The sequence below is a fragment of the Saimiri boliviensis genome, chromosome 21, assembly GCF_048565385.1.
Source record: "Saimiri boliviensis isolate mSaiBol1 chromosome 21, mSaiBol1.pri, whole genome shotgun sequence".
NCBI lineage: Eukaryota > Metazoa > Chordata > Mammalia > Primates > Cebidae > Saimiri > Saimiri boliviensis.
The window spans coordinates 34,054,438-34,077,809 of NC_133469.1; the positions used below are offsets into that span (position 1 = coordinate 34,054,438).

At 44.6% G+C, this 23,372-nt stretch overlaps 1 protein-coding gene across 14 annotated transcripts in view; it reads left to right on the forward strand.

Annotated features, from left to right (window-relative positions):
* DEPDC5 (DEP domain containing 5, GATOR1 subcomplex subunit) overlaps nucleotides 1-23,372 on the forward strand; it is a 166,584-nt gene that overhangs the window by 84,675 nt on the left and 58,537 nt on the right. For 10 of the 14 annotated variants that reach the window (XM_074390966.1, XM_074390965.1, XM_074390970.1 and 7 more), the window contains 7 exons: nucleotides 6-71; nucleotides 3,386-3,569; nucleotides 5,135-5,295; nucleotides 9,871-9,988; nucleotides 10,425-10,592; nucleotides 12,641-12,860; nucleotides 14,483-14,616. In XM_074390966.1, the coding sequence (XP_074247067.1) occupies nucleotides 6-71; nucleotides 3,386-3,569; nucleotides 5,135-5,295; nucleotides 9,871-9,988; nucleotides 10,425-10,592; nucleotides 12,641-12,860; nucleotides 14,483-14,616 (1,051 nt within the window). The remainder of the gene's footprint in view (nucleotides 1-5; nucleotides 72-3,385; nucleotides 3,570-5,134; nucleotides 5,296-9,870; nucleotides 9,989-10,424; nucleotides 10,593-12,640; nucleotides 12,861-14,482; nucleotides 14,617-23,372) is intronic. The other 4 variants (XM_074390968.1, XM_074390973.1, XM_074390969.1 and 1 more) reach the window with 1 other exon arrangement.

Genomic DNA, 23,372 nt, shown 5'->3' on the forward strand with positions numbered 1-23,372 from the left:
AATAGGTATGAATCCTAGGACCCAGAATAAGGATTCTCTAGAGGACAGTGTTTCTACCTCTCCAGACCCAAGTAAGAGGGGGCAGCTGACTGGGAAAAGGGGTGGACAGGGAGTGTGGGATGGTCAGAGCATGAGGAAACAAGAGGAAGCCCTGTGGGAACTGAATGGTCCTGAGGTCCACATATCTCTGGGGTATGGGAAGGTGATGTGGTGAGGGAGGACTCTCTGATGGAAAGTGAGGGGGGGGTGTGACTGAATGAACTGTTTTGAAAGGTGATTCAGGGGTACCTGGGAAAGGTAGCAGATTCCCTGTAAGGCCACTGTGCTGATCCAGAGCTGGTCTTCACCTTTAAATGCCTAATGATATCTCCAGGAAAAAGTTGGAAAGACACAATGGGCTGTTACTGGAATCACTTGCCTGTCTGTAGTTGAAAATATCTGACTGGTTTGTGTTCTTTTTGATCATCTTTTTTTTTTTTTTTTAACTTGAGACAGAGTTTTGCTCTTGTTGCCTAGGCTGGAGTGAAGTGGCATAATCTCAGCTCATTGCAACCTCCGCCTCCTGGGTTCAAGCAATTCTCCTGCCTCAGCCTCTCGAGTAGCTGGAATTAAAGGCATGCCACCACGCCTGTCTAGTTTTGTATTTTTAGTAGAGATGGAGTTTTTCCATGTTGGTCAGGCTGGTCTCAAACTCCCAACCTCAGGTGATTTGCCCACTTGACCTCCTAAAGTTCTGGGATTACAGGAGTGAGCCACTGTGCCCGGCCTCATCATCTTTTAAAATAATATGCAGTAAGAGAACATCCAAATATCTATAATAATAAAATAGCAGAGAAAATCCTGACTTGATAAACTTACTTAGCTGTGACCAGTGGATATGTTTCACTGAGCCTTTTTGTCCCCACTTAATAATACTTTTACCATTTTTTCCCTCCTAGCAGTCATTTGTAATGGCAACGTCAAGCACATTATATTGGTTTGAGTAATCATTTCTTATTCGTAACCATTTGGATGGTTTCCTGCTTTTTAGCCATAGCACAGAATGAAGTTATGATAATACCTTGGCTTAGCATGGTGGCTCATGCTGGTAATCACAGCACTTTGGGAGGCTGAGGTGGGCAGATCACTTGAGCCCAGGAGTTTGAGACCAGCCTGGACAACATATTAAATTAGAAGTTAATAAAAAATTAACTTTTAATAATACATTAATAATTTAACTCTATTAAATTAAAAGTTAATAAGTAATACATGGTGCAGCAGATGTATTTTTTCTTTTGGTTAATGTCTTTGGTTAATGTCCCCCAAGTATGGTTGGCAGATTGACTGTTTTCCCCAAAAGCTGCCAGGAATGAATAGATGATCCCATTTCTCTACAACCCTGTCACTGGAGTTTGTTACATGTGTTCATCATTGTTATTTTAGTGGTTCTGAGGTAGAACTTCCTCAGAGTCCTTCTTTTCATGACAAGAAGATACTGGGGTTAGAAAATAGGCTGTGTTCTTTTTCTAGAGACAGAACACCCTTAAACTTACCATCAGGATCCTTTTTCATCATGGGATCTTGAACTAAGCATTTGAACTGTATGTGTCTTGTTGTATGCCCAGCAGAAAGCATTTCTACAAGATTTTTGTAATCCTGAGGGTCAGAAGGCTGATGAGGGCTGGGATGATCTAAGAGGACATAAAGATAGAACTGTCTTCTCTTTCTGGCTTTCCCCACTGGGGCTTTGATCAGGTCTCCATCTTCTGTTCTTGCCAGGAAGTAGAAACAAGTTCACCTCCTCGGGTGCCATATAGAAAAATGGAGATGATTAATTAGGCTATTCTGGGCTATGTTTTGGATTCCTGAATTATTAATGAGTTAATAAGGCCCATGTAGAGCAGGAGTTAGACCTGCTGCAGGCTAAATCATCTTCCCCAAGTCAATGGTGCCATGTGGGGCATCTTTCTACTGTGACTTAGCACACAGATTTTGTTTTTCATTGATGGGAAAGTTGATGAGGCAACAGGGGCTACACCACATTGTAAGCTGTATAGCATGGTACAAAAATAAGGCATACGAGTATCCCATTCAGAACTTAGAGACAAAGGCTTAGAATTTTTTTGGCTTCATATTGCTCCCTTCTTTGGAGAGTTAAAAGATAATCTTCACTTAAATTACTTACAGAGGTAACTACCCTATTACTTTTTTTTTTTTTTTTGAGACGAAGTCTCACTCTGTCTCCAGGCTGGAGAGCAGTGATGCAATCTCAGCTCACTGCAACCTCTGCCTCCCGGGTTCAAGCTGTTCTCCTGCGTCAGCCTCCTGAGTAGCTGGGACTAAAGGTGTGTGCCACCACACCCAGCTGATTTTTGTATTTTTAGTAGAGACACCGTTTCACCACATTGGCCAGGATGGTTTTCATCTCTTGACCTCATGATCTGCCCACTTCGGCCTCCCAAAGTCCTGGGATTACAGGCATGAGCCACCGCACCCGGCCACTGCCCTATTACTTTTAACTCAGTGAAGCTCAACCAAGGAGGTTTTTCCTCCCCAGGAGAATATGTCAATGCCTACAGACATTTCTGGTTTTCACAACTAGGGGATACCACTGGCATCTAGTGAGTAGAATCCAAGGATGGTGCTACAATACCCAGGACGGCCCCCACAACAAAAAAATTTCTGGTTCAAAATCTCTGTTGTTGCTGAGGCTGAGAAACCCTACTTTAGCTGAGGACCAGGCAATTCTGGACAGACCCATGTGGTCAGGCCTACTCTGCTAACCGCAGCTTTCATTTTTGGATTGTTAAATGCTGTCTCTTAAAGTTCCAGCCTCCTAACTTTCCCAGACATCTTTACTTGATTTTTCCTCCCACCCTTTTGGATCTGTTACTTATTTTTGCAGTGCTAGAAGTATTCCTTATTTCTGCTGCTGTATGCTGTTTGCTCCCAAACCAAGCTGAGCTCCCCTCTTTTCCCCACCCAGCCACTCTGCAGTCCTTGGGAGAGGTTTGTGCTTGGGCCTTCCTGCTCTTGGAACATTGATGTGCTTCGACATGTAATTCTGCCTGCCCTGCAGTAATCTCACCTGCATTGCGGCTGTAGCTCACGATCAGCAGAAAATGAAAAGTATCAGCTGTGAATCCCATTTGCATGATGGGATTGGATAAGCATGTGCACTGCATTGTCTAACAAACTCTGTTTCTCTCTCTTTCTCCCTCCCTGTCTTTCCAATCCTCCCTCCCCTATCTTCTTCCCATCCCCTTTCTTCCCAATCCTGACAATTTTATCACCTTTCACCATGAAATTTTTTCCCCACCCTTCCCTCCCGTTCCTTCTCCTGACCCCCCATCCCACACTTGCCATGGTGACTACATGTACCTTTTCCCCCTGTTACATGAGGCAGTTCTGACACTGTCTGCTCCCCCTGTAGTGCCAGGCTTCTGTTGCACAGTTGGAGTGGACTGGAAGTCTCTCACTACTCCGGCGTGCCTCCCCCTCACCACCGACTACTTCCCTGACCGCCAGGGCCTGCAGAATGACTACACAGAGGGCTGTTATGATCTCCTCCCAGAAGCAGACATCGACAGGTCAGTGTCAGAGGAAAAGGCACTTGGCTTGGTTTGTGAGAGTTGTGTTCATATCCCACACATGCATCAGAACACTGAATTTGTGCTTGCTTCAGCGACACATATACTAACATTGGAGTGATACAGAGATTAGCGTGGCCATTAAATTAAAAATAAAAATAAAAACATTGAATTTTCTTTTGTCTTTCTTTTTTTTTTTCTTTTTATTAAACTGAGACAGGGGTCTCATTCTATCACTCAGGCTGGAGTACAGTGGCACAATCACGGCTCACTGCAGCCTTGATCTCCTGAATTCAAACCATCCTTCCACCTCAGCCTCCTAAGTAGCTAGGAGTAGCTGGGAGTGGCAGCATCACGTCCAGCTAATTTTTGTATATTTTGCAAAGACACTATTTTGACATATTGCCCAGATTGGTCTCGAACTCCTGGACTCAAGCCATCTGCCCATGTCTTGTGTCCCGAAGTGCTAAGATTATAGGCTTGAGCGACTGTGCCTAACTGAACACTGAATTTTCAAGCCTGTGTCCTCCTTTTATATTTGGGTAATTTTTTTTTTTTGAGACAGAGTCTCGCTCTGCCACCCAGGCTGGAATGCAGTGGTGCAGTCTCCCCTCACTGCAACCTCTGCCTCTCTGGTTCAAGTGATTCTCATGCCTCAGCCTCCCTAGTAGCTGGGACTATAGGCATGTGCCACCACGCCTAGCTAATTTTTTTGTATTTTTAGTAGGGACAGGGCTTCACCATGTTGGCCTGGCTGGTCTCGAACTCATGATCTCAGGTGACCAGCCTGCCTTGCCCTCCCAAAGTACTGGGGTTACAGGCATGAGCCACCATGCCTAGCTGTGGGTAATTTTATGATGCAAGAACTGTTCATTTCTCCAGAGTTCCACTGACATCAGCTATTTCTCCTCGTTGATTGATTTATTTTGAATTCCTGTTGGTTCTGGCCTCGCTGACTATTCTCATATTTTCTAATGCAATTATTTTGGGCACACTAAATCTGATTTTCTTTTATAAGATTACTCATTTGGGCATTGAATTACCTGCCTTTTTTCACCTCTTTGAACTGTTCATTTTCCCCAAAACACTGATTTACAAATTATTAGTGTTTTTTCTTTTTCATATATTTTATTATATTTCCTTTTCTGTCTGTCTTTTATATATTGTCACCCAGATTGAAGTGCAGTGGTGCCATCTTGGCTCACAGCAACCTCTGCCTTCCAGGCTCAAATAATCCTCTGACCTCAGATTCCTGAGTAGCTGGGACTACAAGTGTGTGCTACCATACTGGGCTAATTTTTGTATTTTTTTGGGAGAGACAGGGTTTTGCCATGTTGCCCAGGCTGGTCTTGAATTTCTGGACTCAAGCAATCTGCCCATCTCAGCCTTCCAGAGTGCTAGGATTACAGACATGAGCCACTGCACCCAGCTCAAACTCTTAGTTTTATGAACCACCATAGAATGGTTATAATGCGATAAAGCAAAGAAGATGATGGGACTGTGCACTCTTAAGTGGCACTGTCCCGGGCCAAGTATCTATATGTGCAATCATCTGTTTTTTTTAGGAGGGATGAAGAGGGTGTGCAGATGACAGCCCAGCAGGTGTTTGAAGAGTTTATTTGCCAACGTCTCATGCAGGGCTACCAAATCATAGTGCAGCCCAAGGCACAGAAACCCAACCCTGCCGTCCCACCACCGCTGAGCAGTAGCCCACTCTATAGCCGAGGTGAGTTTTTCTCCTTGGATTTATATTTTTTTCTCTTCTGTATTTGTGGAATTGGGTTTTCAAGATGGTAGAGAATAGATAAATTGAGAAGTAGTTGTTTTCAACACAAAAGTTTTCTTTATAAATTCTACTTAAGTGAGGAATAAAGTCTCCTTTAGGTATGGATTTATTGTAAATGCTCTCTTTAATTTGTAACTCTCTCTTTAAAGAAATAGATATGACCAATATCAGGAATGGAACAGCCTGGCTTGGACAGACACCTGGGAATAGTAGGCAGCTGAGTCAATACTGAGCTGTCAAATTGTGTAGAGAACATTATAAACCCAGAAACCTATATTTAATTGTTTCTAGTACGGTATCTGGTACACAGAAGTTTGTCAGATGTTACCTAAACCTGAAGTTTACAGTTCTTTTTTTCCCCATTCTGGATTCATCTCTCTCTTCTTTGTCACTGAAGCTTAGTGGCTTGAAACAAGCATGGGTCATCTGTGAGTGGCAGAGGCAGCTAGTAAATGACAGAGAATCGGTGTTGCTAATTGATAAGAGCCAGGCAATGGAGAGCTGTTCTAAAATAAGTCTAACAGAGGGAATTAAGTGCAGGTGCCTGGAATCAGAAAGCAGTAATTACTTCCTGGAACAATCAATGAGCTGTCTTAGTCTCCTGTCTCCTCATTATTGCTAATAAGACCCCCAATTCCCTGATCACCTAGTGATAACCTTGGATCATCTTTGTCTCCATGAGAGCTTCTCTGGCCAGAGGATCAGAGAACTGTGGCCCTGTTAGAAGGATCATGTGGTCATCTAGTCCAGGCCCTGTTGTTTACGTATGAAGCTTTGGATTTCCACTGGATTTTCTTTGAAAGCCCCTTGTGACATTTATTGCATGTTGCCTTGTGTTCATCTTCCAGAACCTACTGAATGTTAACCTTTTTGAGTGCCAAGACTATTTCTGTTCAACTTTTTGTCCTCTGCAATGGAAACCACATGCCTGGCATACAATAATATGCAACACTATGGGTCAATAAATATATGAATTTGGGTCGGGCATGGTGACTCACGCCTGTTATCCCAGCACTTTGGGAGGCTGAGGCAGGCGGATCCCATGGATGGGATCAGGAGTTCCTAACCAGCGTGGCCAACATGGTGAAACACTGTCACTATCAAAAATACAAAAATTAGCCAGGCGTGGTGGTGCACTGTGTAATCCCAGCTACTTAGGAGGCTGAGAAAGGATAATTGCTTGAACCCAGGAGGCAGAGGTTGCAGGGAACCGAGATTGTGCCACTGCACTCCAACCTGGATAACAGAGCAAGACTCCATCTCAATCAATCAGTCAATAAAAATGAATGAATTTGGCTAGGCATAATCCTAGTACATTGGGAGGCTGAGGCAGGAGGATCCCTTGAGCCCAAGAGTTCAAGACCAGTTAAGGCAATTTAGGGAGACCCTGTCTCTAAAAAAAGGGAAAAGAAATAATAAATACATGAATTCATCTATTCACTCATTCATTCAACAGTGTCTTTGAAGCACTTATTCTGCATGGCTGGGGAGAGGATTTATAGCCCCCTCAGGGAAAATAACATTAGTCAAACTATTAAATATAATTACATGTTGTGATAAAGGCTGAGGGAGAAGTGATGGGGCTGTCAGAACATTTAATATGGGGCTCTATCTAATCTGATGGGTCATGGACAGCTTCCTAGAGAAGATAAGGTTTGATTATTGGGAGCAGCAGGTTGGGAATGAAGAGCAGAAGTAGAAGGGAAGAGCATGCCAGGCAGAGATCAGTTTGTGCAAAGGCTCTGTGGCAGAAAGCATTGGGGTACTTTCTGGATGCCAGAAAGAAGGCTGATGTAAGGGAGCACAGGGAGGGAGCCAGAGGTGTGGCCAGAGATGTCAGGAGACCCAGGCCTATCTGAAGGATTTTGTTCTTTATTCTAAGAGTAATGGGATGAATTTACCTTTAATTTCACTGCTGCCTTCCAGGCTGCCCACCTGTTGTGCTCTGGAACAGCTGGTGGATGTCCCTCAGTGGTCTGAGTTACTCTGTGTCCAGTTCTGTTCCTGGCTGATCCATGAACCTCATGTGATGGTTAGTTGGCCCAGGCTACTTGCCTGACTGTATCCTTTCTGGTTATCTTTTTTGCTGTGATAAATTTAATCTCTCTAATTTCTATAGTAACAGAAAGGGTACCATTGTTATCCTAATACTGGAAAAGTTGCCATCACAACCAGGCCTGTGCTGCTTACTCATCAGAGATGTATTGAATACCAAGTGTGAGCCAGGCCCTGTACCAGCAGGGAATAGAACAACATTAGCCCTCCCCTCAGAGTCTACAACAGAGTCAAATGTTAAACTTATAAACCACAAGTATATATTTGATCACAGATTGTGAAGAATAAATACCATCCAAGATAAACACAGGAATAACTGGGGTGCACATAATTTAGAATGGGGTTATCAGGTTCGATGTCAGATGCTCATGAACCTTTTCCCATGACATTGTTTTTCCAACAGCCAGCAGAGTGTTTGCTGCATGAATGAAGGAATGTTTGGATGAGGGCATGCCTTCTTTCTTGCTGTAGAAAGTGAGATTTGGGGCTGGCCGCTGTATCTCATGCCTGTAATCCCAGCACTTTGGGAGGCCAACGTGGGCAGATCACAAGGTCAAGAGATCAAGATCATCCTGGCTAACATGGTGAAACCCCATCTTTACTAGAAATACAAAAAAAATTAGCTGGGCGTGGTGGCACACACCTGTAGTCCCAGCTACTGGGGAGGTTGAGGCGGGAGAATTGCTTGAACCTGGGAAGCAGAGGTTGCATTGAGCCGAGATCACACCACTGCACCCCTCCAGCTTGGTGACAGAGCGAGACTGTCTCAAAACAAAAAAAAAGAAAATGAGATTTGGTGCCCAAGATCACACAAGCTGGCACGTGAAAGTGCTGGGGTTGAACCTGGGGTCCCCTGAGTAGCTTCTGTTTTATATGCAGCTGGCCTGCTGCTCCCTTGGCACCATCTGGGAAATTTCCACATTCACAGTGAATATTTTTTCAGCCTCTGTCATCCTCTCTCCTCTTGACTACTCCCATGCTGCCTGTCACTGTGTGACTGTCTCAGAGCTGAATGAGAGTGTTACCGGTGGAGAGTGTCCAGGTTTTTGGCACCTTGAACAGAGAATTGAATAAAATGCACAACAAAGTAAGGAAGGAATGAAGCAACAAAAGCAGAGATTTATTGAAAATGAAAGTATACTTCACAGTGTGGAAGCTGGCTGGAGCATAGGAACTCAAGGGCCCCTTTACAGAATTTTCTGGGGTTTAAATACCCTCTAGAGGTTTCCCATTGGTGACTTGTGTACACCCTATATAAACGAAGTAGTGGCCCACAATCGGTCCGACTGGGGAAAGCAACCCGTCAGAAGCTGAAGTGAAGTTACACAATTACATGCCTATGCAAACGTTTGATTGGTTGAAAAAATCAAACTAATCAGAGACACTTTCAGTTTTCCATCTGCCTCACGGTAAAAGCGGGGAGTGGTTTGCAAAGGGAGTAGCTTCTTCCGGTTCTTTTGTTGCTTAGGTATGGAAAGTTGGGGCTTTCCTTTTGATTTAGTTCTAGGAAGTCAGCCTGAACTGGCCTTAGGCTCCCTGCCTCCTGACCCTATTCTCCTGCTCAAGAGGACTGCTTTTCATTTCTAGATCAAGGGAATCTTGACTTGGCTTGGTTGTTCTTTAAGGCATGATTTTTACTCTCTTGAACACTTGTCATTTTCTTGATTCCTGATTATTTTCCTCTTCCCTGTGTTTAATTCAGTTCAGCTAATAATGGACATAGCACTTTATCAGGTGCTACTAAAAATATAAGGAGGAACAGTATTTGGGCCTTGGCCTCCAGAAACTCTTAATTTATAAGGGGTAAGAGACATACACACAAAGAGCTATATACAAGGTAGGATTCAGACTGCTGATGGGGTCTGACAGCTTTCTGGAGGAAGCAGCATTTGATGGTGACTTTAAATGATCCATAGGATTTCAATGTGGCCCAGGAAGAGAATGCAAAAGAAAAAACATGAGCAAATATTTGCAGCAAATAAATCAATGGTCCGTTTAGACTGAAACTTCACATAGCAGTATAGGAGTAGTGAGAGCTAGGACCAGAAAGCTAGGTTGGCTACCACCCTTGAGTGAGAACCTCAAGTGCCAAGGTGGGCAGCTTATGCTGGTGTAGTAGAGTTCCATTTTAATAACACAGTCATCTCTTACAGAACTTTTCTCTCCAGAGGATGAGGTATCAGGTTGTTCAGCTTTGAGTATGCCATCTAAGTGCTATCAGCCAGCACCCTCAGGTCTAATCTGCTGCTACTTGGTTTAATAACAGAAAACTCTGCCAACCTCAGGAGTTTTTTGTTTTGATTTTTTAACCAAGAATAACTTTCTTCCATGAAACTTCCCTTCAAGAAAAAGTGTTACATCTTTCTTTTATCATTTTGTGAATTCATATGGATAAGAAACAATTGCCTGTTATAGGAATGAGCTTCAAACAGATGGAGGAAATCATTATTTTTCTGATAGGGCTTGTGTCCCGAAACCGCCCTGAGGAGGAGGACCAGTATTGGCTGAGTATGGGCAGAACATTCCACAAAGTGACGCTGAAGGATAAGATGATTACAGTGACACGATACCTTCCCAAGTGAGTATTTGAATATTTAAGGTCTTAGTTATAGTCCTGAATTATGTCCACATACTAAATTATGTGTATAGTACATAATTCAAACTGAGGAAGTTCAGTGGTTGGTTTTTCTTACGGAGTTTTTTTGTTTGTTTGTTTTATAGGGTTATTTTAGGGTCATAGCCTACCTACTTCCAAAGGGGATTTGATTCATCTTATAATATTTAGCATAATTCATAACAAGTCTATTTCAAATAAAGATTGTAAGGAGAGAAGGAAAGAGTTGAAGAAAATCTGAGAAATTTCCAGTGTAGTTCTCTGTGATGAGTTGGTTACTACAGTTGAGGGGTAAATGCCAAGGATGGGTTCTAAGTGTATTGAGATAGAAAAGATAGAGAATTGGCAGGAATTTGTCTCTAACTCTTTTGAATTTGGGGGCCTGCCCTTTATTTTCCAGGTATCCTTATGAATCTGCCCAGATCCATTACACCTACAGCCTCTGTCCTTCCCACTCAGACTCAGAGTTCGTCTCCTGCTGGGTGGAATTCTCCCATGAACGGCTGGAAGAGTACAAGTGGAATTACTTAGATCAGTATATCTGTTCTGCAGGCTCTGAAGACTTCAGGTCAGAGAGTGGGCTTTGGATTTCCATCCTTGCAGCTTTGGGCAATGATGTATATGTGTATTTTAACACTTTCTGCCCTTTGTCTCTCTCTCTCTCTCTCTCTCTCTCTCTCTGTCTCTCTCTCTCTCTCTCTCTCTCTCTCTCTCTCTCTCTCTCTCTCTTTCTGTTTTTAAAGAGAAAGGATATCACTTTGTCACCCAGGCTGGAGTGCAGTGGCATGATCAGAGCTCACTGTGGCCTTGACTTCCTGAGCTCACACAATGCCTTAGCCTCCTGAGTAGCTGAGGCCACAGCATGCACTATCATGCCCGGCTCTTTTTAAAAGTTTTTTATGTTGACGGAGACTTGCTATGTTGCCCAGGCTGGTCTGCCTGGCCATGTCCTTTTTTTTCTGATGGCAAAATGGTTTCTGTTTTAGAAAAAAATGGAAGAACAAAAGTACCTCTGCATTGTGTTAAAAACTCAATGATAAGATGGATAGTGGTGATGGCTGCACAACATATTTAATGCCACTGAATAGTACATGTAAAATTGGTTGCTATGTGTTGTGGCTCACTCCTGTAATCCCAGCAGTTTGGGAGGGCAAGATGGGAGGATTGCTTGAGGCCAGGAGTTCAAGACCAGCCTGGGCAACAAAGGGAGACCCCCAACTCTACAAAAAGTGGGAAAAAAATAAAATGGTCAGGCACGGTGGCTCACATCTATAATCTCAGCACTTTGGAAGACTGAGGGGGGTCAGATCACCTGAGGACAGGAGTTGGAGACCAGCCTGGCCAGCATGGTGAAATCCTGTCTCTACTAAAAATATAAAAATTAGCTGGGTAGGGTGGTATACGCCTGTAATTCCCACTACTTGGGAGGCTGAGGCAGGAGAATCACTTGAACCTGGGAGGTGGAGGTTGCAGTTAGCCAAGATCATGCCATTGCACTCCAGCCTGAGCAACAAGAGTAAAACTCTGTCTCAAAAAAATTAAATAAAAAGAAAATTTACTGGGCATGGTGGCACACTCCCATAGTCATGTCTCATTAGGAAGCCAAAGTGCTTGAGCTCAGGAGGTTGTGGCTACAGTAAACCATGATAGTGCCACAACACTCTAGCCTAGACAACACAGCAAGACCTTGTCTCAAAAAAAAAATAAAATAGGTTAATGTGATAATTTTTTTGTTATTTATGTTTTACCGCAATTGAAAAAAACTCACAAAACTCAGTGATGATGTGCCCTTTGACACAAGTGGCAGTGCAGATTGTGTTCTTAACATTTTCTTCACTAGTTGGCTGGTAGCTTTGTGATGTCTCATTTTTAATTTTTGATTTCTATGCATGATTTGTGATTGTGGTGATAGCCACAAATTCACTGGGCCTGGGTGTGCAGAAGTATTCTGACATCTCTGGGATCAAAGCAAAAGCCGCCTTTGTGGTCTTCCTTCAGTACTTGTATTTTCTTTCTTTTTCTGTTTTTTTTTGAGATGGAGTCTTGCTCTGTCCCCCAGGCTGGAGTGCAATGGCATAGTCTCAGCTCACTGCAACCTCTGCCTCCTGGGTTCAAGCAATTCTCCTGCCTCAACCTCCTGAGTAGCTGGGATTACAGGCCCTGCCAACCACACTTAGCTAATTTTTGTATTTTTAGTAGAGACAGGGTTTCTACATGTTGCTCAGGCTGGTCTCGGACTCCTGACCTCATGATTCACCTGCCTCAGCCTCCCAAAGTGCTAGGATTACAGGCATGAGTCACCGTGCCTACACTTTTTTTTTTAAGACAGGGTAGATAGAGATGGGGTCTTGCCATGTTGCCCAGGCTGGTCTCAAACTTCTGAGCTCAAGCAATACTCCTACCTCGGCCTCCAAAATGCTGGGATTATAGGCATGAGCCACCATGCCCATCCTCAGAACTTGTATTTTCAACAAAGCCATGAGCTGTGGCATCAGAATGAGCACATACTCATGGGGAGATGGACCTTCACACACCAACTCCACAGAGTTCACTGAGAGTGCTTTCATTATCTCCTTTTTCTCACCACTACCGTGTGTTTTTCTCGACCCTCTGTAGCTTAATTGAGTCCCTGAAGTTCTGGAGGACCCGCTTCCTGCTGCTGCCAGCCTGTGTCACCGCCACTAAGCGCATCACGGAGGGAGAGGCCCACTGTGACATCTATGGGGACAGGCCCCGTGCAGACGAGGATGAGTGGCAACTCCTGGATGGCTTCATCCGCTTTGTGGAGGGCTTGAACCGCATCCGCAGGCGGCATCGCTCAGATCGCATGATGCGGGTAAGGGCTCCTTGGACTCAGGGAGTATGCCTAGTGTGAGATGCAGGGTCTGCCTCCTTCTCTATTGGGGCCTCTCATCCGCCTATATATTTATTCCTCAACTGCCCATTGTTTATCTTAAATCTAAGACTGTGTTTTCTCCTCCACCATGGGGTAAAGGAGGAAGGGATAGAGGGCATATGGTGGTGTTCTGTGGCATAGAGCCACTCCCTTCCACCTGAGGACCCAGTGCTTTGAGGTGCTTCCCAAGTGGGACCCTATGTTGAACCCAGCTGCTTGTGTGACTGGGTGCTGGATTGCTAAGTAGAAATTCTCAGGAGGTGAATAGCAGCAATCCTTCCTCACTCATCTCGCTCCAGCGTTCCCAGCACCCTGTGCTGCATTTCAGTTACATACTACCTAGTGGGGAGACTCAGGCTTCTGGGGGTTGTGGAATATGCCAGCTATAAGGGGCAGAACTGGGATTCAGCTTTTTATTGTTTTTTTAAACTAACATATAGTATAGTTGACATTACCTCTGTGTGTGTGTGTGTGTGTGTGTGTGTGTGTGCCCACAAAGGTCTGTGAATTTTAACAAATATATAGATTAATGTAACCACCACCATCACTTCAAAAGAATTCTCTCTGCTAGTTTTTGTTGTTTTGAGACAGGGTCTCTGTCACCCAGGAAGGAGTGTGGTGGCATGATCATGGCTCACTGCAGCCTTGACCTCCCACCTCAGCCTTCCAAATGGCTAGGACTAGAGGTGTGCATCATGTCCAGCTATTTTTTTGTATTTTTTATAGAGATGGGGTTCCCCATTTTGTTCAGGCTGTTCTCAAATTCCTGGGCTAAAGCAGTGCTCCATCATGGCCTCCCAAAGTGCTGGGATTACAGTCATGAGCCACTGTGCCCAGACTTTTGCTAGTCTTTGTCGTCACATTCTCCCTCATCTCTAATCCCTGGCAACCACTGGTCTGTTTGTTATCACTGTACTTATGTCTTTTCCAAACATCACAGAAAATAGAGTCACATAACATATGACCTTTTGAGGCTGCTTTCTTTCCCTTAGCATAATGCTTTCGAAATCATCCCAGTTGTGTGTATAAGTAGTTCACTCTTTTTAATCACCACGTAATGTTCCATCATCAGCCATGGTTTTTTTGTTTTTAACCTCAAGTGCAGTATTCTTCCTCTCACACCAACTGCCTTGTGTGCACGTCACTTAACGATTAGAAACATGTCTGAGAGAGCTTGAATAATGGGAAGAACTTTGGTTTTGAAGTGAGGTCCCTGGAATTTGGATTCCAGCTCCAGTAGGATGTAGGATACGTTCCTTAACCTCTCTGAGTGTCGGTTCCTCCTTCTGTTAAATAGGGCTAACAGTATTTACTTCATAGAGATGTGGTGAGGGTAAAATGGGATGATGTGCAAACAAAGGGGCAGTTTATTTTTAGTTCACCAGAAATTTGAGTGAAAGGCGGTTTTCTGTCACTTGCTGAACACTGAGAACCTATGTTCTTTGACCCATCCGTTGGATTCTCAGGGCCTGGGAATGCTACAGCATGCCCTGGGACATGAGTGGCTTCCACTGAGAGAGCCCAGTTGGGCTGATGGCCTTGTCTCCTCTTTTCTCTTTTAGAAAGGGACCACCATGAAAGGCTTGCAGATGACCGGGCCCATTTCCACGCACTCTCTGGAGTCAACTGCACCCCCGGTGGGGAAGAAGGGAACCTCAGCTCTCTCTGCCCTGTTGGAGATGGAGGCCAGTCAGAAGTAAGTGCCTGGTGGAAGAGTGACTTGTCCCCATCTTGAGGGGGCCCTGAGGGTTTTCAGTGTTCTGTTCCCATGAGGGGGCGAAATATTTCCTTCTGCAAGGAGCTTGTAATTAGGAAGAAGACATTTACATGAAAAGAAAGCTAGGTTACTACCTGGTAGGTGTTGGATAACATGAAATAGGCCAGAGGTTGTAATCTTTTAGATTGGGACTTAATTTGAATTACAGACTCTTGTGGCCCACAAAGTATTTCAAAATATTTGAAATAAAAAATATATATATTTCAGCCAGGGCCAGGTGCAGTGGATCAGGCCTGTAATCCCACCACTTTGGAAGGCCGAGGTGGGTAGATCACTTGAGGCCAGGAGTTTGAGACCAGCCTGGCCAACATGGCAAAACCCTGTCTCTAGTGGAAAAAAGAAACAAAAAAAAGCCAGGCGTATTAGTCCATTCTCATGCTGCTAATAAAGACATACCTGAGACTAGGTAATTTATAAAGGAAGGAAGTTTAATCAACTCACTGTTCTACAGGCTAGGGAGGCCTCAGGAAACTTATAATCATGGTAGAAGAGGAAGCAAACACATCCTTGTTCACATGGCAGCAGCAAGAAGTACAGCGTGAAGGTGGGAGGAAAGCCACTTATAAAACATCACATCTCATGGGAACTCACTATTGTGAGAATAGCATGGTAACTGCCCCTATGATTAAATTACCTCCCACGTCGACCCTCCCATGACATATGGGGATTATGGGAACCATAACTCAGGATAAGATTTGGGTGAGGACACAGTCAAACCATATCATTCCACTCCTGGCCCCTCCCAGTTCTCATGTCCTTTCATTTCAAAACACAGTCATGCCTTCCCAGCAGTCCCCCAAAGTCTTAATTATTCCGGCATTAACTCAAAAGTCCAAATCCAATGTCTCACGTGAGACAAGGCAAATCCCTTTTGCCTGTGACCCTGTAAAGTCAAAAGCAAGTTAGTTACTTCCTTGATACAGTTGGCTATAGGCATTGGGTAAATCCAAATGGGAGAAATTAGCCAAAACGAAGGGGATACAGGCCTCATGCAAGTCTGAAATCTAATAGGGCAGCCATTAAACTTTAAAGTTCCAAAATATCTCCTTTGACTCCATTTCTCACATTCAGGACACGCTGATGCCGATGCAAGAGGTAGGCTCCCAGGGCCGTGGATAGCTCTGCCCCTGTGGCTCTGCAGGGTACCGTTCCCCTTCAGGCTGCTTTTGTGGGCTGGCGTCGAGTGTCTGCCACTTTTCCAGGTGCATGGTGGAAGCTGTTGGTGCAGCTACCATTCTGGGGTCTGGAGAGTGGTGGCCCTCTTCTCACAGCTCCGTGAGGCAGTATCCCAGCGGGGACTCTGTGGGGGCTCCAAACCTACATTTCGCTTCTGCACTGCCCTAGCAGAGGTTCTCCATGAGGGCCCTGACCTTGCAGCAAGCTTCTGTCTCCTCTGAAATCTAGGCAGAGGTTCCCAAACCTCAGTTCTTGAATTCTATGGACCTGCAGGCTCAACACCACATAGAAGCTGCCAAGGCTTGGGGCTTACACCCTCTGAAGCCATGCCTGATCTGTGCCTTGGTCCCTTCTAGCCATGGCTGGAGTGACTGGGATGCAGTGCACCAAGTCCCTAGGCCAGGCCCAGGAAACCAGTTTTTTCTCCTAGGCCTCCATGCCTGTAATGGGAGGGGCTGTGTAAAGGTCTCTGACACGCCCTGGCGACATTTTCCCCCATTGCCTTGGTGATTAACATGAAGCTCCTTTTTACTTACACAAATTTCTGTGGCAGGCTTGAATTTCTCCCCAGAAAATGGGTTTTTCTTTTTGGCAGCATATCTTCAGGCTGCCAATTTTCCAAACTTTTATGGTCTGCTTCCTCTTGAACACTTTGTCACTTAGAAATTTCTTCCTCCAGATATCCTAAATCATCTTCTCAAGTTCAAAGTTTCACAGATCTCTAGGGCAGGAGCAAAATGCTGCTAGTCTCTCTGCAAAGCAGGAGTGACCTTTACTCCATTTCCATACAAGTTTGCCATCTCCATCTGAGACCACCTCAGCTTGGACTTCATTGTCCGTATCACTATCAGCATTTTGGTCAAAGGCATTCAACAAGTCTCTAGGGGAAGTGTCAGACTTCCCCGCATCTTCCTGTCTTTTGAGCCCTCCAAGTCATCAGGAAGTTCCAAACTTTCCCACATTTTCCTGTCTTCTTCTGAGGCCCCCAAACTCTTCCAACCTCTGCCTGTTACCCAGTTCCAAAGTTGTTTCCACATTTTCAGGTATCTTTACAGCAGTGTCCCACTCCCCAGTACCAATTGACTGTGTCAGTCCATTCTCATGCCACTAATAAAAACATACCTGAGACTGGGTAATTTATAAAGGAAAGAGGTTTAATTGACTCACTGTTCAACATGGCTGGGGAGGCCTCAGGAAACTTAAAATAATGGCAGAAGGGGAAGCAAATACATCCTTCTTCACATGGCAGCAGCAAAGTGCAGAGTGAAGGGGAAGGGAAGCCCCTTGTAAAATCATCAGATCTTGGCCAAGCGTAATGGCTTATATCTGTAATCCCAGCACTTTGTGAGGCCGAGGTGGGTGAATCACCTGAGGTCAGGAGTTCAAGACCAGCCTGGCCAGCATAGTGAAACCCCATCTCTACTAATAATACAAAAATTAGCCGGGCGTGGTGGCGCATGCCTGTAATCCCAGCAACTCAGGAGACTGAGGCAAGATAATTGCTGGAACCCAGGAGGTGGAGGTTGCAATGAGCTGAGATTGCACCACAGCACTTTAGCCTGGGTAACAGAGCAAGACTCCATCTCAAAAAAAGAAAAAAAGGTAAATAAAATAGAACTGTTAGATTTCATGAGAACTCACTATCACAGGAATATAATGGAGGTAACTGCCCCCATGATTCAATTACCTCCCACTGGGTCCCTCCTAAGACACATGAGGATTATGAGAACTGTAATTTGAGATGAGATTTGGGAGGGGACACAGCCAAACCATCTCACCAGGCATGGTGGTGCACGCTTGTAATCACAGCTACTTCAGTGGCTGAGGCACGAAAAGAGCTTGAACTCAAGAGGTGGAGGTTGCAGTGAGCCAAGATTATGCCACTAAACTCCAGCCTGGGTCATAGAGTGAGACTGTCTCAACAGCAGCAACAACAATAAAATTTGAGCCGGGTTTTAAATTTGAAGATTCCATATAAAAATCTGGAATCTTCAATTTTGAAGATTCTGGAATCTTTAATATAAAATTAATTTTATATTAAAAAGATACATTATATATGTGACATGATAGATGATTATATTATAAAATAATGTATTATAGATAATATACTATAGTACTCTTAATCTACAATTTCAGTTACTCAAGGTCAACTGTGGTCCAAAAATAGGCGAGTACAATGCAATAAGATATTTTGAGACAGAGAAAGAGAGAGACCACATTCACATAACTTTTCTTATGGTATATGCCACGGTTGTTCTATTTATTATTAGTTATTGTTGATAATCTCTTACTGTGAGGAATTTATAAATGAAATTTTAGCGTACGTATGTATTTATAGAGAAAAACCATAGTACATATAGGGCTTGGTACTACCCTAGGTTTCAGACATCCACTAGGGCTCTTGGAACATATCCCCCTCAAATAAGTGGGGACTCCTGTAATGCAAAATTGGCCAGGCGCTGTGGCCCATGTCTGTAATCCTAGAACTTTGGGAGGCCAAGTCAGGCAGATTTCTTGAGCTCAGGAGTTCGAGACTAGTCTGAGCAACATAGTGAGACCCAACCTTCCAAAAAAAACATTATAGTTAATATATAAAATCCAGTTTTGCTTGAAATAGTGGAGACTTTGTTAATACAGGGTCCACGTTTGTACCCAGCCACAGTGAGCTGGCACTTCAGAAGGGGCATATGCCTTGGGTTAACACTCTGGTCTTAAACTTGTCTTACATGCTCAGTTATGCTACCTAGCCAGCTTCTCTAGGCCTTTGGGTGTGTGGCCCCTTTATAAACAGTGCAAGAGTTGATCGTATGTGTTGGGACCACACTTGAGATGGCAGGAAGAATGTGGTATCATGGGAGGTGGGATTCAAGCTGGCATTGTAGGAAGCAAAGCCTTTACACGGGAGAGGGTGAGACTTGAGGAAAGAGAAAACATTGCTTTTGGTGGCCTTCCCTGCCCCTCTCCACCTCACAGCTAGATCAGGTCCCTCCCTGTGCTTGCCAGCATCCTGGACCTATGTTCTTCAGAGCATTTACCAGTATTCTGCTGGGAGCCACAGTCGTCAGTTGACTTCTGCCTGACTTGACTGTGTGCTCTGAGGCCAGAGGCTGTGTGCTATGCCTGGCACATAGTAGGTGTGTAATGGATATTTATTAAATGATGGTGGGCAGAATGCTGAGGGTCCCCTTGTAGAGATGTGGGGTGAGCATGTTAGGGAAGGCTAGACCTTGTCTGGTATGAGAGTCTGTCATGCCCACAGGAACCTGCACACATTAGGCTTTCTGGAAATAACATTGAACAAGCAAGCGTGAGGTATGGTAGGGAGACGGAACTGGAAAGACAGTGTGGGAAGTTGGATTCCAGGCTGTCCTTACACATTCTCATGGCAAGAGGAATCCTTTGAAAGTTTTAAAAATTCTATTAGAGGCCGGGCATGGTGGCTCATGCCTGTAATTCCATCACTTCGGGAGACTGAGAGGGCAGGGTTGCTTGAGCCCTGGAGTTCAAGATCAGGGTGGGCAACATAGTGAGAACCCATCTCTACAAAAAATGAGTCAAGTGTGGTGATGTATGCCTGCAGTTCCAGCTACTCGGGAGGTGGAAATGAGAGGATTGCTTGAGCGTGGGAGGTTGAGACTGCAGTTAGCCTCAGTTGCACCACTGCACTGCAGTTTGGGCGACACAGCAAGACCCTGTCTCAATAAAAAATGAAAATAAAAATTTTATTAGAAAATTTCAAAGGGATACAAATAATAGACTGGTATAATAAATTCCTGCTTACTCTTCACCCAGCTTCAGTGAATATCAACTCATAGCTAACCTTATTTCATTTCACCAAGCTTCAGTGAGTATCATCTCATGGCTGACCTTATTTCATTTCTGTTCAACTTACGTTTACCTTTTCTTTTATTTTTTAAAATCAAATTCCTATGTCATTTCCCTTCATCTGTAATATTTCAGAATGTATCTTGGAAAGACAAGTACTCTTTAAAAAAAAACAAAATCATAGTAGTATAATTTACCTTTAAAATTACGATTCCTTAATACCATGAAATAGCCAGTTGGTGTCTTTGGCAGAAATGATTTTTTTCAGAGATGAGCTCCCTGTGTGGAAAGGCTTGGTGGGCGGGCACCAGGAGGCAGAGTACCATGAGGAGGTTCCTGCTAGTCCGGACAAGAGGCAGCTGAGGCTGGATGGAGGGTGATGATGAAGTGGAAAGGAAGGGATGAAGAACAAGGCAGGCTGCCTGCGGTTGGGGGACAGATGAGAGAAGGAAAACTGGGATAGGCTGGGTTTTTTCCTGAGGCCACTGGGTCTGCTTTATCGACCAAGGGAAGACCCGGGGACTCTGGGCGGCAATTTCTTCCTGTAACTAATCACAGACTTTTCCCACTGGAAAAGAGAAAAAGGAACATATGTTGCTGGGAGGAGTGTAAAACTGGGGGTGAAGTGAAGGGATCTTATTTTAATTTGTCAGTGAGTCATTGTTTAGTATGGACCAAGGAACCTGTTTCTGCTCACACTGAAGAAGCATATCTTGGGAGTAGTGGTACCCACAGTGTGAAGGGTGAGACTCTCAGCCAACCCCAAGGCAGGAGGCAGGACAAAGAGACCTGAGATCTCCTCCTTGCCGTGGATGTCTGCTCCTGGGAGATGTGCTACATTTTCTCAATAGAGGTAGAGTAGAAGGAGCCAGACATTTATATAACAGTTGTATAACATTTGCTTGCACAAAATTTTTTATATATTTTTTTCATTTATTACCCCAGATTCTGTTTTATTTATTATGCAGAACAACATACAGCAGCATGAAAGTGCTTACAAAATTTCACCTGTAGTTCCACCATCTTACCTTAACCATGTTTATTTCTTCCAATTCTCTTTCCATCTTTATCTGTAGGCGTATACATTTAGTCAGGCTCTTGTGGAAGACAGAAACTCTGGAATGTTAGCTTTGTGCTGATTAATAGCACTGGGACCAATCTGGGCAGCAGGTGCTGGCCAGTGGGCTTTCCTGCTTCTATGTTAGATGAGGATGACCCCCTGACAGCCAAGTGAGGGCGAGAGAGAGAGAGAGAGAGAGAGAGAGAGAGAGAGAGAGAGACACCTCACCAAAGAGACAGATATTGATATTCTGTCCAAGGTGGCTCTGGTGTGTGCATATTACTCAGACCCTTCTAGGGGAAGCATTCCAGCAGTGAGCCACAGTGTGCCATCTGCCTGCAGAGGCACATGAAGGGCGTCTGCGTGCTTTTACCCTTCCTGCATCTGTGTAGGCTGTGTCTTCCTTCTGCCCACCCTTCAAGGCCCACTCAGTTCATATATGTCACTGCCTCTGTGGCGTCCTGGCTAGCGACACCCTCCTGAACATAACCCGAGCCATTACAAGAGGAGCTTCTAGAGGTAAGGACAGGGTCATTCTTCATCTCAGAATCCCTGACTCCTAGTCAGTACATCAGCATATAGCAGTTGGCTCAGTACATGTGGATTGTCATGTGCATCAGATGACACATCTGAGTGGTCACTGGGGATGCAAGAGAATCTCAGCGTGCATTTGTGGATGTGGCTTACAGAAAAACACACTGCATTGTGATAGAAAGACTGTGGTGTCAGTGGACAAGGAAAATAATCTAGCACCTATTCTTTTTTGTCCTGTGAATTGCACCTCAGAGCATCCAAGTAATTGGTGTGGGGAAGTTTCTCCTTTTAAAATATCCCAGCTAGGCCGGACATGGTGGCTTACACCTGTTATCTCAGCACTTTGGGAGGCTGAGGTGGGTGGATCACAAGGTGGGTGGATCACAAGGTTAGGAGTTTGAGACCAGCCTGACCAACATGGTGAAACCCCGTCTCTACTAAAAATACAAAAAATTAGCTGGGTGTGATGGTTCATGCCTATAATCCCAGCTACTTGGGAGGCTGAGGCAGGAGAATCACTTGAACCCAGGAGGTGGAGGTTGCAGTGAGCCAAGATTGCGCCATTGCACTCAAGCCTGGGCAACAAGAGTGAAACTCTGTCTCAAAAAAAAAAAAAAAAAAAAAAAACAGGCCGGGCGCGGTGGCTCAAGCCTGTAATCCCAGCACTTTGGGAGGCCGAGGCGGGTGGATCACGAGGTCAAGAGATCGAGACCATCCTGGTCAACTTGGTGAAACCCCGTCTCTACTAAAAATACAAAAAATTAGCTGAGCATGGTGGCGCGTGCCTGTAATCCCAGCTACTCGGGAGGCTGAGGCAGGAGAATTGCCTGAACCCAGGAGGCGGAGGTTGCGGTGAGCTGAGATCACGCCATTGCACTCCAGCCTGGGTAACAAGAGCGAAACTCTGTCTCAAAAAAAAAAAAAAAAAAAATCCCAGCTAATAAATACAAAAGAAATGATAAGCTGTCACTATGTGTAGTCTCTGATGAATTAATGGATCTAGCAAAGATCATCAGTGGCAGCTCACATCATAAAAGAGAGGCAGCCAGATATTCTGGGCCTCGAGGCAAAAGTGCACAATACCACTTAGGAAGAATCGTGGCCCAAAATTTGACCGAAATCTGCTCAAATCTCTTGATGTAACTTCTGCTTCTAAGTGCAGGGCACAGAAGAACATGTTATATAATAAAGGGATGTAATCAGCGTATCCAGACTGTGTAAGTTTACAGGCCAAATGAATTACTTTCTTTAACAAATAATTTGCAAGGATAAGGAGAGGCAAAGAGGAGAGTATACCTTAAAAAGGAATTAAGAGACATAACGTATGACAATGTAGGGACCATAATTGAGTCTTTTTTTTTTTTGAAACAGAGTCTCACTTTGCCCCCAGGATAGACTACAGTGATGCAGTCTCAGCTCACTGCACCTCCACCTCTCAGGTTCAAGCGATTCTCCGGCCTCAGCCTCCCAAGTAGCTGGGACTGCAGGCACACACCACCATGCCCAGCTAATATTTGTATTTTTAGTAGAGACAGGGTTTCACCATATTGACCAGGATGGTCTCAATCTCTTGACCTTGTGATCTGCCCACCTGGGCCTTCCAAAGTGCTGGGATTATAGGCGTGAGCCACCATGGCCAGTCTGAGTCTTGTTTTGAACAAACTTAATTTTTTTTTTCTTTGAGGCTCTTGTCGCCCAGGCTGGAGTGCAGTGGTGCCATCTCAGCTCATTGCAACCTCTGCCTCCCAGGTTCAAGTGATTCTCCTGCCTTAGCCTCCCAAGTAGCTGGGATTACAGGCATGTGCCACCGTGTGCATCTAATTTTGTATTTTTAGTAGAGGTGGAGTTTCTCCATGTTGGTTAGGCTGGTCTCAAACTCCAGATCTCAGGTGATCCACATGCCTCGGCCTCCCAAAGTGCTGGGATTACAGGCGTGAGCCACCACACCGGCCTTATTTATTTATTTATTTTATTTTGAGACAGAGTCTCGCTGTGTTGCTCAGGCTGGAGTGCAGTGGTACGATCTTTGCTTACTATAACCTCCGCCTCCTGGGTTCAGTAGATTCTCCTGCGTTAGCCT